This window comes from Podarcis bocagei (genome assembly GCF_964188305.1).
Source record: "Podarcis bocagei genome assembly, chromosome: 2".
Lineage (NCBI taxonomy): Eukaryota > Metazoa > Chordata > Lepidosauria > Squamata > Lacertidae > Podarcis > Podarcis bocagei.
In genome coordinates, this window is record NC_138126.1 from 62,327,390 (window position 1) to 62,342,695 (window position 15,306).

General features: G+C 39.8%; 1 protein-coding gene across 6 annotated transcripts in view; it reads right to left on the minus strand.

The window, feature by feature from the left end:
- Positions 1-3,076: 3,076 nt before the first annotated feature.
- KDM3B (lysine demethylase 3B) overlaps positions 3,077-15,306 on the minus strand; it is a 37,546-nt gene continuing 25,316 nt past the window's right edge. For 4 of the 6 annotated variants that reach the window (XM_081185804.1, XM_081185805.1, XM_081185802.1 and 1 more), the window contains exons 14-24: positions 14,817-15,099; positions 13,297-13,553; positions 12,296-12,562; positions 10,966-11,137; positions 10,626-10,716; positions 10,385-10,515; positions 8,875-8,994; positions 8,016-8,155; positions 7,504-7,680; positions 5,267-5,401; positions 3,077-4,310 (exon numbers count right to left, since the gene is read on the minus strand). In XM_081185804.1, the coding sequence (XP_081041930.1) occupies positions 4,230-4,310; positions 5,267-5,401; positions 7,504-7,680; positions 8,016-8,155; positions 8,875-8,994; positions 10,385-10,515; positions 10,626-10,716; positions 10,966-11,137; positions 12,296-12,562; positions 13,297-13,553; positions 14,817-15,099 (1,854 nt within the window). In that variant the 3' untranslated portion in view covers positions 3,077-4,229. The remainder of the gene's footprint in view (positions 4,311-5,266; positions 5,402-7,503; positions 7,681-8,015; positions 8,156-8,874; positions 8,995-10,384; positions 10,516-10,625; positions 10,717-10,965; positions 11,138-12,295; positions 12,563-13,296; positions 13,554-14,816; positions 15,100-15,306) is intronic. The other 2 variants (XM_081185806.1, XM_081185803.1) reach the window with 1 other exon arrangement.

Here is a 15,306-nt window from a genome sequence, read left to right on the forward strand (position 1 = left end):
GCACTGGAGTCTGCGCTTTTCAAATGTTCTACCACAACCTCAGATGTAAGGTTGTGTCAGATATATCTTAGTCTATTACTCTGTTTTGCCATGTACTAAAAAATGATACTGAAACCTTTACTACTTTTAACTGGCTCCCCAGTAGCTGAATAAACCATAAGAAAGAAGGAAAGGAAGAGCTGGAAAGTGCCTATCAAAAGGCCAAAAAGGGAAAGAGAGTTCACTGAAACCTTCAAAGCATTTCAACAGCCAGTTGGCTGGCTAAAGCATTTCACTGCACAAGAATGAGGATGTGAAAGGAGAACTGAAAGCCACAGTATTTTGATGTGCTCCCATGATGAAATGATTAACAGTTACCCATGGCTGGCCTGCTTAATGCCTCCTGAATGGATTATTCAGCAAAAAAATTGTAATTGCTGGCCAGCACATCTAGGAAGAACAATGAAAGAGGACAAAGGGTGCTATTCAACTAAGTTTTACTCAGAGTAGACCCACTGAATTAATGAACATGACTAAGTTATGTTGTAATGGTGTGTGCCAGTCTGAACTTTTTAGATCATGGCATTGGAATAGTTGGCATAAACTTGATATAAAATATACCCCTAAATGAACTTCCTTGACCCTGGTCGAGTTACTGTCTCAAATATGTCCCAGAAATATGTTCCTGGGCTCCTAATACTTTACATAAAGTTCAGCACAGTAATCTGGTGTTACCAGTAAACTTTAACATCTCCTGTAAAAAGAATGGGTTTCACAACATTGAGAAAACCTTAAGACTCTGGAAACAAATAAAACTAGTTTAGTAATTTCTCAGTAAGGGGACATCATTTCAGTACCAAACAAAATGAGGAACAGACAGGAACTTAATAGGAAATAATGTAACAATGGAATATAGGTGTTATGACAAATCACTAATCCCAAAGACCCTCTCCATAGCCTAGCGTTGGCTCAGAATAATAAAAAAACTCCAGATGTTCAGTGGCTGGTTTGCTTTCATGGACCCCTTTTCACACTACTCTCTCAAGGACCAGCCTGACACTATGCTTTGCTTCAGGACACCATTCTTCCTCCCTCCCTCCCTCCCTCCCTTTGCTTTAGTGTGGGTACTGTGACAAATGTCACACTTAATTTCTCTTTGAGCTTTTGATAGGGATCCTTCTTTGCTCTTTAGACCAAGGTATGTTTGTGTTGTACAGTTTGCAACCAGCTTGTATTTGTACCTGCTTTCTTAAGCTGCATCCATATATTTTGCCACATATATTCAAGTTAATCAATCTTTCTTTATTCCTTTTGCATGTGAACGTCTTGGGGCATAAGGTTAAGGCTAAACACATATTCATAAATAAATATTACAACTCCAGCAAAAGGTTCAGACACACTATAAAACAACATTCATTAATTTTAATAGGTCTACTCAGCAAAATTTGGTTGACTATCACCCAAACAGGTGGAATTCAACATAGTGCTAAGGAGGTCAGGGATCTTAATTTTATTGCTTTGGCTTCTTCTACAACTTGGAGAGGGCATGTTACATGCTCCTCTAGTATTGCTGCTATATGTTTTTAGTAGTAGCAATTGCATGACTTAGGATACAAATACTATACACACTCAAGTTTATTTCCTAAATGTTCAGAATCTAAGCAGTAGCTGAGATTTCCCATTAAAAATCCTATGAAATACAGTGCAACATAGCAATATTTTTAATGCTTAGTCACTGGAGCGCAGATGAGAGAAGCTAAAATCCAGGACAGCTTGAAACCACTACAAATAAAATATGGGTTTGCAATTCAAATCGTTGCTGATTTCCACTAGCATTTTTTGTCCTGAGGCTTAGATGCTTGGCAGCCATGATAAAATGTGTAGTTTGGAAGGCATCAACTCCTGCTTAAGATGATTCCCTTGCTCTGAGAGAATTACTGGAGCATACAGAAAAGGAAGTACTATTAATGTCACCCACCATAACCAGTACAGTAATGTTGGGCAAATGAGACAAACCAATTGCTAGTTATGATGGCGGTATTAACTTCAGCTATCACAGACATGAATACCAGCTGCTGGGGATCATGAGCCGGAGTGTGTGGTTTTGCTCATGCCCTGCTTGTGGGCTTCCCATAGGCTAGGCTAGCCACAGAATGTAGGGCAAGACAGGCCTTTGGTCTGATTCAGCAGGCCTCTTATGTTCTAATGATGAGACCATGTTGACAGTCTGGAATATATATTGAGAAATTTCAGCTGCTGTCCTATGGTCAGTGCTGATGAACTAGAATTGTTGGGGAGTATGCATGCAGAAATGAGGGAATAGATCTCTGGGGGTGGCTATTTTACCCCTCGGTCACCCAACAAATGTGGAGAGATGTGACCAGAGCTGCATGTCATGGCACTGATTCTGGCCTTGCACCAACGCAGCTCCAAAAGTATGGGAGCCCAAGTATGCTCCAGCTGCCCAAACCTGGGTATCCAATGTTGGTTGCATGAGGCAGATTTCAAATGAGATTGCCAACGAAATTACGGTATAGATGTAAATGGATGAGGAACATTTTGCTGGTGGGTGAAGGGAAAACTGAAGGCATTTTGAAGGGGCTTTGTAATTCAGATAAATAGCTGAGAGTAAGCACACACAGAGACTTTATCCCAGTTTGAGTGGTATCGATAAGTGGAAAAACACAATGTTTGCTACATCTTGGTTTCTTCTAAGTGACTACAACTCTCCCATAGTAACTCTTACAGGGTTTAGCCTGTTCTGAATTGGGGAGTGGAGTCTGTGTTATGCCAGAGTGTTTCATGGGTCACGTTTGACCACATCATACATATAAGAGAAATAAAATACACATGGGATTGCTTGACTGGTTCACTGCTGAAACCATGTTGCAGTTTTGCCGCCTCCTGAAAAAAAGATCATTATTACTAGGTACTGAAGGGAAATGGTGCAGCAAACCTTGGAAGTTGCCTCTGAAAAATATGCATGAATGCAGCTCTCAGGAGTTATGGGAGAGGAGTGGGAGCTCAGAAGCAAAGACACTTCTTTAGCCCCACCCACAATTCCTCTTGCACAGATTCAGTGTAGGTTTAAAGAAGATTCTACAGTAAATGACTTTTATTTTTTAAAAAATGAAATAACCGTGAACATATTAACAGGCCTGCAGGTGGCACTACAGTACAGCTGGATAGAAGGTAGATATAGTCCCAATGTACAGTCAAACAATGGAATCCATCAGTTCAATGGTGACAATTCTGAATACAACTCTATCAAGCAGGAACATTTTACTGAAAATATTTCTGGACAAAGCTGATATTGAAAATTAGCTCTGGGAAGTATAAGTCCCAATCTAGAACTGACAACTGGTGAACTATTACCTGGTTTGCCAGTTTAGGGAGAGATGTACAACATCTCCAAAACATAAAAGTTCTTTCCCCCCCCTTGCATTTGTGGAAACTGGTGTTGGAAGTCAATTTCTTTTAGCTCTCCTCTGGCCAATTGTGCTATTTTGGATTTATTTCTAAGAATCATTTCTTGAAAGGTTTTACTGAAAGGAAGACTAAACACAATGTGCCTTTCCTTGTAACCCAGGAACAGTTGTGGTATTTCAAATTCTAAAAATATCTACTTTCATGAAATACTGTTTCACTACAAACCTAGTTTTTCACTAAATACACATTTTTAAATCCTGGAGCCATCAGGGAAAAAGTGGTTTCTCTCTGCGATTCTGCGTTTCTACAGTGTATAGCGAACTCTTAAAAAGGGAGCATGAAGAACATCTTTCTTTCCTTGGCCTGTGTCAGACTCAGGAGGACCTGCTTCAGCAGCTGGGCTCCTGGTGATCGCACTCTTTCAGAGTTGGCTACTCAAGTCTGCAAGAGAATGTCCATCTTCACATCATTCTTTCTAACTTCTTGGAAAGACTAACTAGGCATGAAAAAGGTTCACACGTTCTATTCATAATAGGCAGGAACACCACATGGTTTCCATACAATTTAAATTTGCAAAAGGCCACAGGAAAGGGACACAGCACCTTTCATTAGGTGGGAAACTTTGCATGTTATAGTGACCTTCCTTTAGTTTCCTTAGTATTGAGGCAGCATAGAAGACGGTGGCTGGAGAGTGTAATGAATGCCATGGCATCTCTTAGCGAGAAGCATCTGGCTCCTGCACAGGCAGGTATGTGCGCTCCCCTTCTATACTGTGAGCAAAAAAATGACTCCAGAGGGGGGGTGTTTGGAATCACCAGTTCCTACGACCTAGCCAGTTTGGACTCGTGAGCCTTTAGTGTGCCAACAGCATCTTTCACTGCATGGTAGATAATGTTCTTCACCTGCAAAGAGAAGAAAATGAAGACACTGAAAATCAAAACTCTGAACAGTCATTTCCATCTACTATGTAAGACATGCCAGAGTTTCTCAATTATTAATTCACTGTATTCATAAATGAATATGGGAAGGTGTCTCAGCTGCTAATACTTCTTACAAGGATACTGGATCAAACTCGAAAAGCATCCAATAAAATATTACATTCCAATATGAATGCTGATCTCCCTACTCTCAAACCAAAGTCAGGAGAACCCCTTAATTGCCCTCCCCCCCTTTTTTGGCAAAACATGTACACATCTACTATGATGATCTTTTCTTAGCAACAGGCTAAGCCTTTGATACTGGTTTAAGTTGGATTGCCTCTATAAGTATAGTGTGTTAGTGGAAAAGCACCCCCACAAGGCAGCCTTCCTTATGACCTACTGCAAGCCATTCCAGAGCATCCAGAGGAGTCTTTTGAAGGTGCAGGGGGCTACAGTGAAGAGGAAACAGGAAAGCCCCAGTGGAGTTCTTCTTGCCCTTCTTTAGGTTCAACCCACTTTATAAGCATTCAGCTAACACAAGGTTGCCATATTTCAAAAAGTAAACAAAACCCATGTTCATTGACCTTTTCTTAAATAAAAAAATGCCCCAAACCCCCATGATTTTTTGACTGACTTGCCTAAGATCCAGGACAAAGCACAACATTTCAGAAATTCCCTCCCATGCGTCAATCCCCCCCCCCCTCCAATGTATGGCAGCCCTAGCTAACATGACCAGCAGCTAGCTTATAACTTTAGTCAAATTTAACCCAATGCATGTGGAAGACGTGCCTGGCGTGCTCTGGTCCATGGGGTCACAAAGAGTCGGACACGACTAAACGACTAAACAACAACAACAACAACCCAATGCAGTTTTGCAAATACTTTCTGCCAAATCTGATATGTGCTTTAGAGGTTGTTCCATGAAAACAGATGCTTACCTGCAGCTTATCTTCATGGTTTGTGTGAGTGTTAGACAGGTGCCTGAACTCCTGGGTTAGGCGGAAGCAGTGTTTCACATGTTCTGGAGATACAAAATCTTCTGCTACTTTAATGCAGCTATACAGATTATGAACCTGAAAAAATAAGCAGCAGAACCGGGTGCTAGATAAACAGCAAAACACAACAATCCAATGTATATTCAAAATATTGCTTTCTGCAGTATAAATAAGATTGGTAAATGCTATTTCAATGTGTTCATGAGCCACATCTAACAGGTAGAAAGAGATCAGATGTTCAAAGTAAGTTTTCCAAACTGCCTTCCATTCAAATAATGACTTCGCACTGTGAGTCAAATAACAGTTTTTCATCAATACAGGCCAGATTGTGTGGGAAATGTGTGATTATTTTTTCTAGGGTCATTTTATATTTAAAGAAATGATGAGGCTTCAAGTTAATACTTTTAAAGGAAGACCAAGATGACAGTAATAACCAAGATCAAGAAAACTGAGAAAATAAGAGTGGAGAAAAACAGTTCTTCACAATGAAGATAGGAATAATAAAAAACCCATGTTAGGTAAGAAAAGTTAGGAGTGGGACGGATCACTCTGGAAAACAAATTTCTCACTGTCCCTTGAATGGTGACCAAATGGTGAGATGCCCAAGCTCAGGCAATCGTCTCTCAGCTAAATAAGTCAGGATGCACAGAAACCTTCTGCCCATGCTCGCACTCCTCCTCACTCCTCTCATTATGACATTCTGCAATCTCCAACTTGCAAGTCTCCAACTAACCAACTTCCTTTTTCATCCAAACCAAGAAACTATGGTTACCAGCTTCAGAAGAAACAAAGATATTTAAATAGTGGCTTAAAATCCTGCCCTGTTCTGAAACTGGTAGGCACAGGGTTCAATCCAGAGGAGGACTCTTGGAACAGGGCTTTATGGCTCCCCACCCCCAAGACCCACTGCTGCTCCATAAGCTGCTCCTGAAAACGGACAGACTCACTGGACTAGCATAGGATTTGGTGCCAAGTGAATGAGAGAAAGATAGAAAAACTTGAATAATTTAGTGGGGCCACTTTGCACGAATCAGTTTCCAGGTTCAGATGAACAGCAAACTCTGGTTAACTGCGGATTTCTGAGTTTTAATTGCTGTGTTCTGCAAACTGAAGGAAAAAGGAGGCTACGTGTGAGAGCAGAAGGCCTGTGCATATCTTGGCATATTAGGCCAAACAAAGTTGACATCTGCTGCTTAACTGCCTCCTGAAACAACTGGCAAACATGCAGAAATAATTATCACCACTTTAGCATACACCTATGCTTTATGATGTGCATGATAAAATTTGCAAGGAGAATTGCACTGTAAATAAAGTTTGAATTCTTATTTAACATATTTATATCCTGTTCTTCTGCTCACAGAATACGCAAGAGTTTAGTGGTATAAACAGGAATGAGGAACCCACAGTTCTCCACGTTTGTGGACTACAACTCCAGTAATTCCTGACCATTGGTCATGCTAGGTGGAGCTGATAGGATTGAACAATATTCAGAGCACCATAGGTACCACAATCCTGGTATAAGAGTAATAAAAAGAGACAACTGCAGCAAGCAGACAAGATCCAGAGCTGGGATGAGGGAACAGTTTTAGTTTGAAAACAAATTATTGGTTCACACCTGGGTGCTAGGCACTACAAAGTTATTGAATCCTTGCGAGACTCAAATAACCAGCTGCACCCAGAATCTACAACAAACATTTTATTCCTTCACCTAAGAATCCCAGATAGTGAATTTACACTAAAGTAAACACGCTAAGAGCATATGCTGATATTTTACTTTTAATTATTCAAGTTTCCAGTATTCAAGGAATATGGACCCCCCCAACCCTTTCAAGAACTGGAATAATTTTTTGAGAAAAACATATGGAGCTTGAGACCCAGGAATAGTAGACATGGAACTCTATAGTAAGGTTCTGAAACTTGACACTTCTGAGAACTAGAGTTCTCCTTATTTCAGCTTCTAGAATTTCACCAAGCACAGTCAGCAGGTTTTCAGTACTCTAAACTTGTTCCTGCCCCCAACAGAAAAAGCTCAGGAAAACCAACCTAACCAATTGTACAGTGTTTCTGAAAATTCTGTCACATTCTAAAGTTGTGCTCTTTTTGGAACGCTCCATGAACAACTTGTTTTATGCCCTTAAGTTTTTACCCTGCTCTTTCAGGCCCTAGCACTCCACACTCACCTGGTGAGGGGCCCCTGCAGGAATAAATACAGCATCTCCCAGGAACTGCACTATTGCCCAGCCTTGTACTCCATACTCCTCATACAGACGCTTACGGAGGGTCTGGTCCAGGTACCAGCTTTGGTCATGGATTGGGTCATGATCTGGAGGATTTTCTTGTCCTTGTTCTTCACCAACCTAATACAAATGTATCAGAGTTTAATGCTCCCTACTTGCAGATTTCTTCTTAATCTGTATTCAGCAAACAACCACAAGTTACTTTATGATGAAATTCTTAGCTTTGGCTAAGGTGGACTTTGATGCAATAAGCAAGTATGACAGGAAAAAATCCAAATCTCACAGCAGATATTACAGCTGCCCTAGTCCATTCCCAGACTATTTAGGGCATTAATACTCCACCCTTCAACAAGGTTTTTAGGGCAGTCCAATTAAAATATTGGGACACAAGTTTTATCAGAAAGTATAGAATAATGTGTGAAATATTAAACTCCTGAAACATCCAACCATCACACCTTGCGAAGAAGTTCCCTGATCTTCTCAGCATCCTTAGCAGCATAAATGTGCCATAGTGCTCCAGGCTTCTCCTTTGCTTCATGGATTCGCTGTTTTGTAACATCATCAGCATCTCCCTCATCAATCGTTTTCAGCACCTCTGAAATTCACATCAGTAAGTTGCATGGCTTTCTAGTGTAATGTGTAACAATCAAATGAATTCAAGGAAGCACAAAACTACAGCCATAAGAAATTATCTAAGAAAGTTATCCTACTTAATGTTACAGGACAGTTAGGAAATTCGAAAGGACCAAATCATATTATCTTTAGTAATTCTGGAAAAAGCACTAAATTTGTTCCCCTTGTCAAGAGCACATCAGTTCAAACCTGCAAGGGTGCTTATGTATGCCTAAAAATCATATATTATGTTTGCACTATCCATATATCACAAATATATAACCTAAGAAACACATCAAACTGGTGACATTTGCATTTGTGCACAGGTGATACTTTCAATCAGGACTCCACATCCAAGTTTCATCCTGGCAGAGTTAGCGCCTCAAAGAAGTACTCTGCTTATTATAATGTTCCGCGTGATTATTAGACAGGTATCTTATTTGAAGAGAAACTGATACATCTACTCATGAGTAAATTCACATGACTAGGCATTCCAGTTTGCAGCTGCACTATCTCCCCCCCCCATTACCTTTGTTCATATGTATTACCAATGTGCAAAGAGCAACACAAGAACAGAGAAGAAATCAAAACAAAAAGAAATTAAATGGTGCAGGCCTAATATAAGCAATAGTTTGCATATCTAGGGGGAGATTCAGAAGTTTTTCAAGTTAAACCTTGAAAAAGATCATCTTAGAAGTTTACCATCATCATGAGAACCTTCCCCGATGGGAATTCCAACGTACACCATGACGTTAACGGCATCTGACACATCCAAATGCAGATTGGTTGTACCAACTCTTCTGTCTTCTGCCGTTATCAGTCCTACGAAAAGCAGCAAAGAAGAGAGACGATGACAGCAAGCTCGAAGCTGCTTGTTATAGGTATGCTTTTTTATGCTACATTCAAAGTATATCACCACACAGCGAATATTCAGCTATTAGCCATGATAATGTGAACAGTAGCAGAGATACTTGATCTCTGCTGATTAGATATCAAGGGTAGCCAACATGATGTCTTTCAGATGTTATTGGATTCTTAACTCCCACCAGTCCCAGACATTAAGGTCAAATGTCAAGGATGAGGGGGTATGTAGTCCAGCAACATCTGGAGGGCATCATAAGGGCACCTACTATGCACGTTTAACTATAAAAGGAGCCAGACTTAAGGTCCAAACTCCCTATCACTTTGTAATTGCAGCACTTAGTACAAACAGATGTTATGGTCCACTGCTTCAAATCAACAAATGCACTTTATTGAATATTTTTTAACACGGCCACTACCACACTCGAAGTGGTACACAACCTGATAAAAATAAAATGCAGACAGAAAAGCCACTAAGGACTCAGCTCTTAATAGGTGTCCTAGAAACAGCAGCAGAAAGGAAAATCCAGGCCAATCACCTTCAGCCAATAACAAAGTCTATTCCGAAACATCAGGTTTTCCCAAGCCAACAGAACAAGGGGGCATCAAAACATGTTTCCAGAGTTGACGATCAATGCTTCCTTTAGCCCCTTAAGGAAATAGCCCCTTCTGCTGTGATCTATTTACCACAGCTAGCAAAAGCTTATTGAACTTGGGCCAGGCAGATTTAACAGCCAAGATGGGCAAGGGTTGAGGATTCTTCTCCCAAGAATCACATCCATTTGTTTGGAAAATAGTAGTTGAAAGCTGCTCATCAAACCTGGACAGGCAGATGCTCCTGAATCCCATACCCAGATCTGCACCAACACTGGAATCCAAGCTGGAGCAGATGTGAGTGATTTTATCTGCAAAATATTTTCCAAACTGATCTCAGGGGGCTTCTCTCGTTGGGATGAGAAGACGAATACAGTCCTTTTACAGGTTAAGAGCACATGGATGCAACTGAATATGGCCACATAAACTAGTGTAAAAACTCATCTGCTCTTCAGTCTGATGGGCATGGGTCCTTGAGTTCTCTTCCCTGATTTGAACAGCATCATTTCATTTTACAAAGTTCTCTTTGATTCTGACAACATTGTCTGATTCCATTTAGTCTACAATTACCAAATTATCTTCCACTTCTAATGACATTATACTTTTAATTGGAAGCAAACAGATTTAAAGGAAACAAATTAATTTTATGACGAACATGGGTAATAATCCATCTCACTCATTTACTTCTCAGTCCATATACTTTCATAAGCCACAAAGTATTAGTAGGGACAAAATTATGCTCTCCTGGTCTACATACCATATGCGTTGTACATTTTGGGACCCAGATCTGGTCGTACAAAGTAGCTTGGCAACCTTGATGCCAGATTCAGTCTTCCATCCCTCTTAGTGTACTCTGGGAGAGGAAGGTTCTCCATTAGGTCCTCAAACCTGAAAAGGGCAAGTACCATGTTAGACACTGGCAAAGGCAAGAAGAATACATTGCTAGAACACCAACAATTCTCACAGAGGCCCAGACCCAGAGCAACAAGGGATCTTACCTTGTCGGCATCATGTCTCTAAAATCTTCTCCCGGAGGCCAGTCCTTTAACTTCAGTACCATGGGCTGTCCATCATCAGATCTTAGACGCTCTGAAAAGAAATAGTTTTACTTGGCTTGTATGTCGTTCTATCGCTATTAGTTTGCTTTTCCTATGAAATCTACAGGATATTTTGGGAGTAGAGGAGGGAAGAATGAAACCTAAATCCATAATGAGAGATCTGGGTTTAAATCTCCTGTTCAGCTATGACATTAACAGTGTCATAAGTTGGGGCAGAGACTACACTGATGTGATAGATAACTTTTCACAAGTAGTATCAACAGAATTAGGTGGCACTTACTAGAAATGACCTCAAAACCATCCCAGAAGTCACGCACTTTCACATCTGAGATTATGGCACAGTTCCTACAATTGACCAGATCTACATCCTGATCTCCAAATTCTTGACTAAAGGCCTCTGGTTTCCAGAGCTCAGGCTTCAGCTTCTTATGAACACCAGAAACTAAAACAGGCTGTGAAAAGAAAGAGGAGGTATTATTCCAAAATGACAATTCGCAGAAGGCATTTTATTTTTTTATTTACTAATGTATAATCTTTCATAAAAATATAACCAGACAAAATGAAAATAAGAAACCACTATGTTTCCAGTATTATTCGTTAAAGATTTTCTGGTCTGAAAATGTAAGAGATGGAAATGTTGGCAAAGGACCAAGCTGTTGTCGTTTTGTTTTTAAAAAATGGATTCCTAAATGATGGACTTGTTTAAGAAGAAAAACAACAACAATTTCTGCAGGAAGGCTGCAACTCAGATAAACAAAATAAACATATATTCTCCACTAATCCTCTGTATATTTTACTTGGCTGCCTTAAAGAAGTTATAAGGAGGGAGCGTTCAGAATTAGAAGACCTTTTAACAGCAGCAAAAATAATTACAGGCACCAACAGAAACAGAAGCAACTATGGAAGTTACTGATTGTATGAAACAACAAAATAGAGGTAATAACAGATATGCTCTGGTTGCTAAGATATCATTTTGTATAAATACAATATAAAAAAGAAAAATTAAATAATGTAAATTCAAGTTAAGTAGGTAATACCTTATAGTGATGAATTTTAAGACTATTATATGTTATTATAGATTATGTATTTCTAATATTTTGGGAGGTTTCGTTAATTTATATATGGATTAAAAAATCAAAGTCCAACTTCTGTGCTAAGAAAAGCTATTCTAGTTTTATACAAATTGAAATCTATGGGCTGATGACCATCTTTTGATAATACCCAATATATTTACCTTTTTAACAGAAGCACTGAATTCTAAGCTTCTGGCTGCTGGAAATCCTGGTCAACCCAGACAAGTTCTGAATGTTCACCAGGCATTATCCGTATTCTATCTAGCCCAATTTCCCAACCATAAGGGCCCAAAACTTGTTGCTGGAATTTAACTGAATCCCAGGGTTCTAAGGATACCACATCCTGTTCCAGAAATGAATTTTTGTGCTTGTATCACACATAGACAAGTGCCATTAACTGTGTTTTGTCCTTCAACCTTAAACTACTAACAAAGTCTGCACCAACATAATTATCATGAAATAGCTGCTAGTTTGTTTTAAGTACAATGAAAATCTTGCCACAGGCAGAGAGGATGTCCACACAAACTTTTTATTTACCTGGCCCTGTTTCCAACACTCCCTGAAGATCTTCCAGTTGTTTTTATTGCTGGGGTCATGGAGACACAAAAGCCTTCCGTCACAGAGCCAAGAATGGGAAGTGTGTGGGTCCAGCACATTTAATCCCATTACCATCTCTTTCACTTCTTTCTGAGTATCGGCCACGTTGCTTGCTCGCTTGGCAGCATCAGACGTCTTCTTATTTTCCACCACTGAGGCAATAATATGATCAAGGAAATTTGGCAAGCTGGCCTTATTCTTAGCACCCTAGAAGACACAAATCCACATAGCAACCCAGGTCTTGGGTAAAGAATTAGAATATACTGCCTGTGCCACAGATTCTGATCTTTCAACCAACTAAACACTTTCTAAAGTGGCTAAAACAATGCCAAGGAAAGAATAACAATGTGTTGAACCAAAGGGGAACTGTTCCAGAAGCTCTGCAAACGCCATCTGGGTAGTCAAGATAACACCACAATTAACTGGTAGTTGTTGTAACAATGAGCTCATATACGTTTATATTCACTTGCTGTGATAGAAGCTAATTGGCATGTTCATCTGTGGGCTTGGGGCCAGAAAGGGGAACAACCTGTAAGATTTGGATATTTGCCACTTATGCCCTCATCTGCTCAGGCGAAATTATGGGATGTCTTGGCCAAAGTGCTGATGAATAAAGAATGTATACCGTAAATGTTTGCTTGGGTGCGGATTACTCATGTCAACCTCTCACTGTGTCTGTAAAGGCTCCACTGTAAGTCTACATTTCCTTCTTATAATAAAGTACCAGAATTGACCACTCCGGCATTTTCGAAATCTTTCTTTGGTATACTTGAACCAAACCACTCCTATGAACCCACCTTTGGGCCCGTGGACAAACAATAATATGCCTAAATAAATCTTATTTTGAAAAGTTCAGTATAGGTTTTCCTACTGAAGAAAGAGATCATACCACTTTAAAGAAGCAACTATCTATACCTCTAAACAAAAATAGTATTACTTACAGTGGAAGCTCCAGAAAAGACAGGAGGAAAAGGGATGCCTGTATCAAGTGAAGCCTGAGGCAGCTTTCCAGGCCCGGAGTTAAGCAAATCGCGAAGACTGGAACCTTCTGTCTTGTTGCTTGAGGCAACTGGGCCCAATAAGAGACTATTAAAAAGCTTTGGAGTTAAAGGGGAGGCCTTTGCATTGGTGTTGAAGGAATCCAATCCAAAAGGTGATTGAGATTCTTTATTGAGCACTGACCTCAGTGATCCAGCTTCTGTAAAAAAGCAAAAAAGGCACCATGAGAAGACGTATATTTCCGCACCCCCCCCAAGGAAGTATTTTGACAATCACAGAGGAGGGAAGTGAGACTATGAATTGTAACAAGAGATTTCAAACTTATCATAACTACCGCTACAATATTTATGAGGACAAAACAAGAAAGCCAAAATAGCAGCTGTAATTGGAAAAAGATAGCAAGTATGAGAGGAAGGAGAAAATAAAAGATTGCATAAATACTAATGTGTATCTTTGGACATTCTTCAACTGTAGATACAATTCTTGTAATCGTAAGCAAGAGACTTTATGACTGCTTTTTTAATCAGCATGGAATGGAATGTCTTAATGTCAAAGGGCCAGTGTTTTATGTGTGACCTTCAAAGGTTTAGCTATGCTCCAGCCGGCATCAGTTTAAATTTGTTAGGACACAAATCTTCCAGAAGATTTACAAAAAAATCCTAGTAGCTGTCCAGATACCAGCCACTCATACATTTGATGATTAAACACATGAGGGAAAAAATGCAGTAAGGAGGTCTCAGTATGAAATCCAAGCAAAATAAAACCCAAACCACACCTTTACACAAGTTCTTTACCAGTTTAAGATGTACTAAGATGGCCTAAGAAATGGACAAAAACAAGTATTTATGTATCAGTTTTACAAAACCAAAACAGATAGGTTAGTCCAGAATAACCTAGACTTTTAATCTCAAGGTTTTGAGTTCAGGGCCCATGTTGGGCAAAAGATTCCTGCATTGCAGGGGGTTAACTAGATTACCCTTGTGGTGCCTTCCAACTCTACCATTCTATGTGAAATGCAGGTGCAATACTACTGTTTGGATAGTTACCAAATTTTCAGACAGGCATGGAATTCCATGTGATATGACTCCCCTCACATCAAATAAATGATGTCAGCACTTGTTAAAAAGTATTTTTTCCAATACAGTTGCAGCATATGTGAAAGTGACATGCTGCATTTGTTTTATTAGTGCTGTAATCTTTTAAACATCCCTGAATAGCTAAATACCCAAAATTAATCCCTCAGCATGCTTGAAACTTCACAGAACTATCCATTTGCCAGTCCCAGTGTGGATTATGAACATCAAGCGTATTAAAACAATGTGTCTTGACATGCAAAAAGCAGCCATCTTGGAGTGTCCCTGGTTTTTTCAGTCTTCTAAATTCTCATCTTCAAAAACATCCCTCTCTCTCCAGGGTGATAATCTGCTCTCTAGCAAAAATCTTCAGCTCCCCAATAACTTACCTTTTGTTTCTTCTTTTGCCTTTTGTGTTGCTAAATCTGCAAGCCAATGCAGCGCTGAAGAGGGACTTGTTTCTGGACATAGTGACTTATTAGGTTTTGTCTCCCCACTGTTACTGATTCCTTGAGCCTCTGTCTTTATAGGCTCCTCAGCTTTGTCCTCCGTAGCTTCAGACTTAGGAATAACATTAGTGTCCGTCTGCCCTCCTTCTGTTGTCCCTGTGCCACTGGAGAAAGCGCTTTCATTTGCAGGTGTGGATACACTGGGATTCATACTGGGCAGCTGCTGAAACAGAGGATCACACACGGGGAAGTCAAAATGTGGTAACTGAAACTTAAGTATTTCTTTAAACAACTGAGACAAATGTAAAGTTTTTTTAAAAAAACTAGCAATATTAAGACTAGACACAAGCATGAGACAAACTCAAAATATTTTAAGGCAGTCCATCTTCCCCCCAGATCAGAAGGGTCTCCCTAACTCTTGGTAGAACAT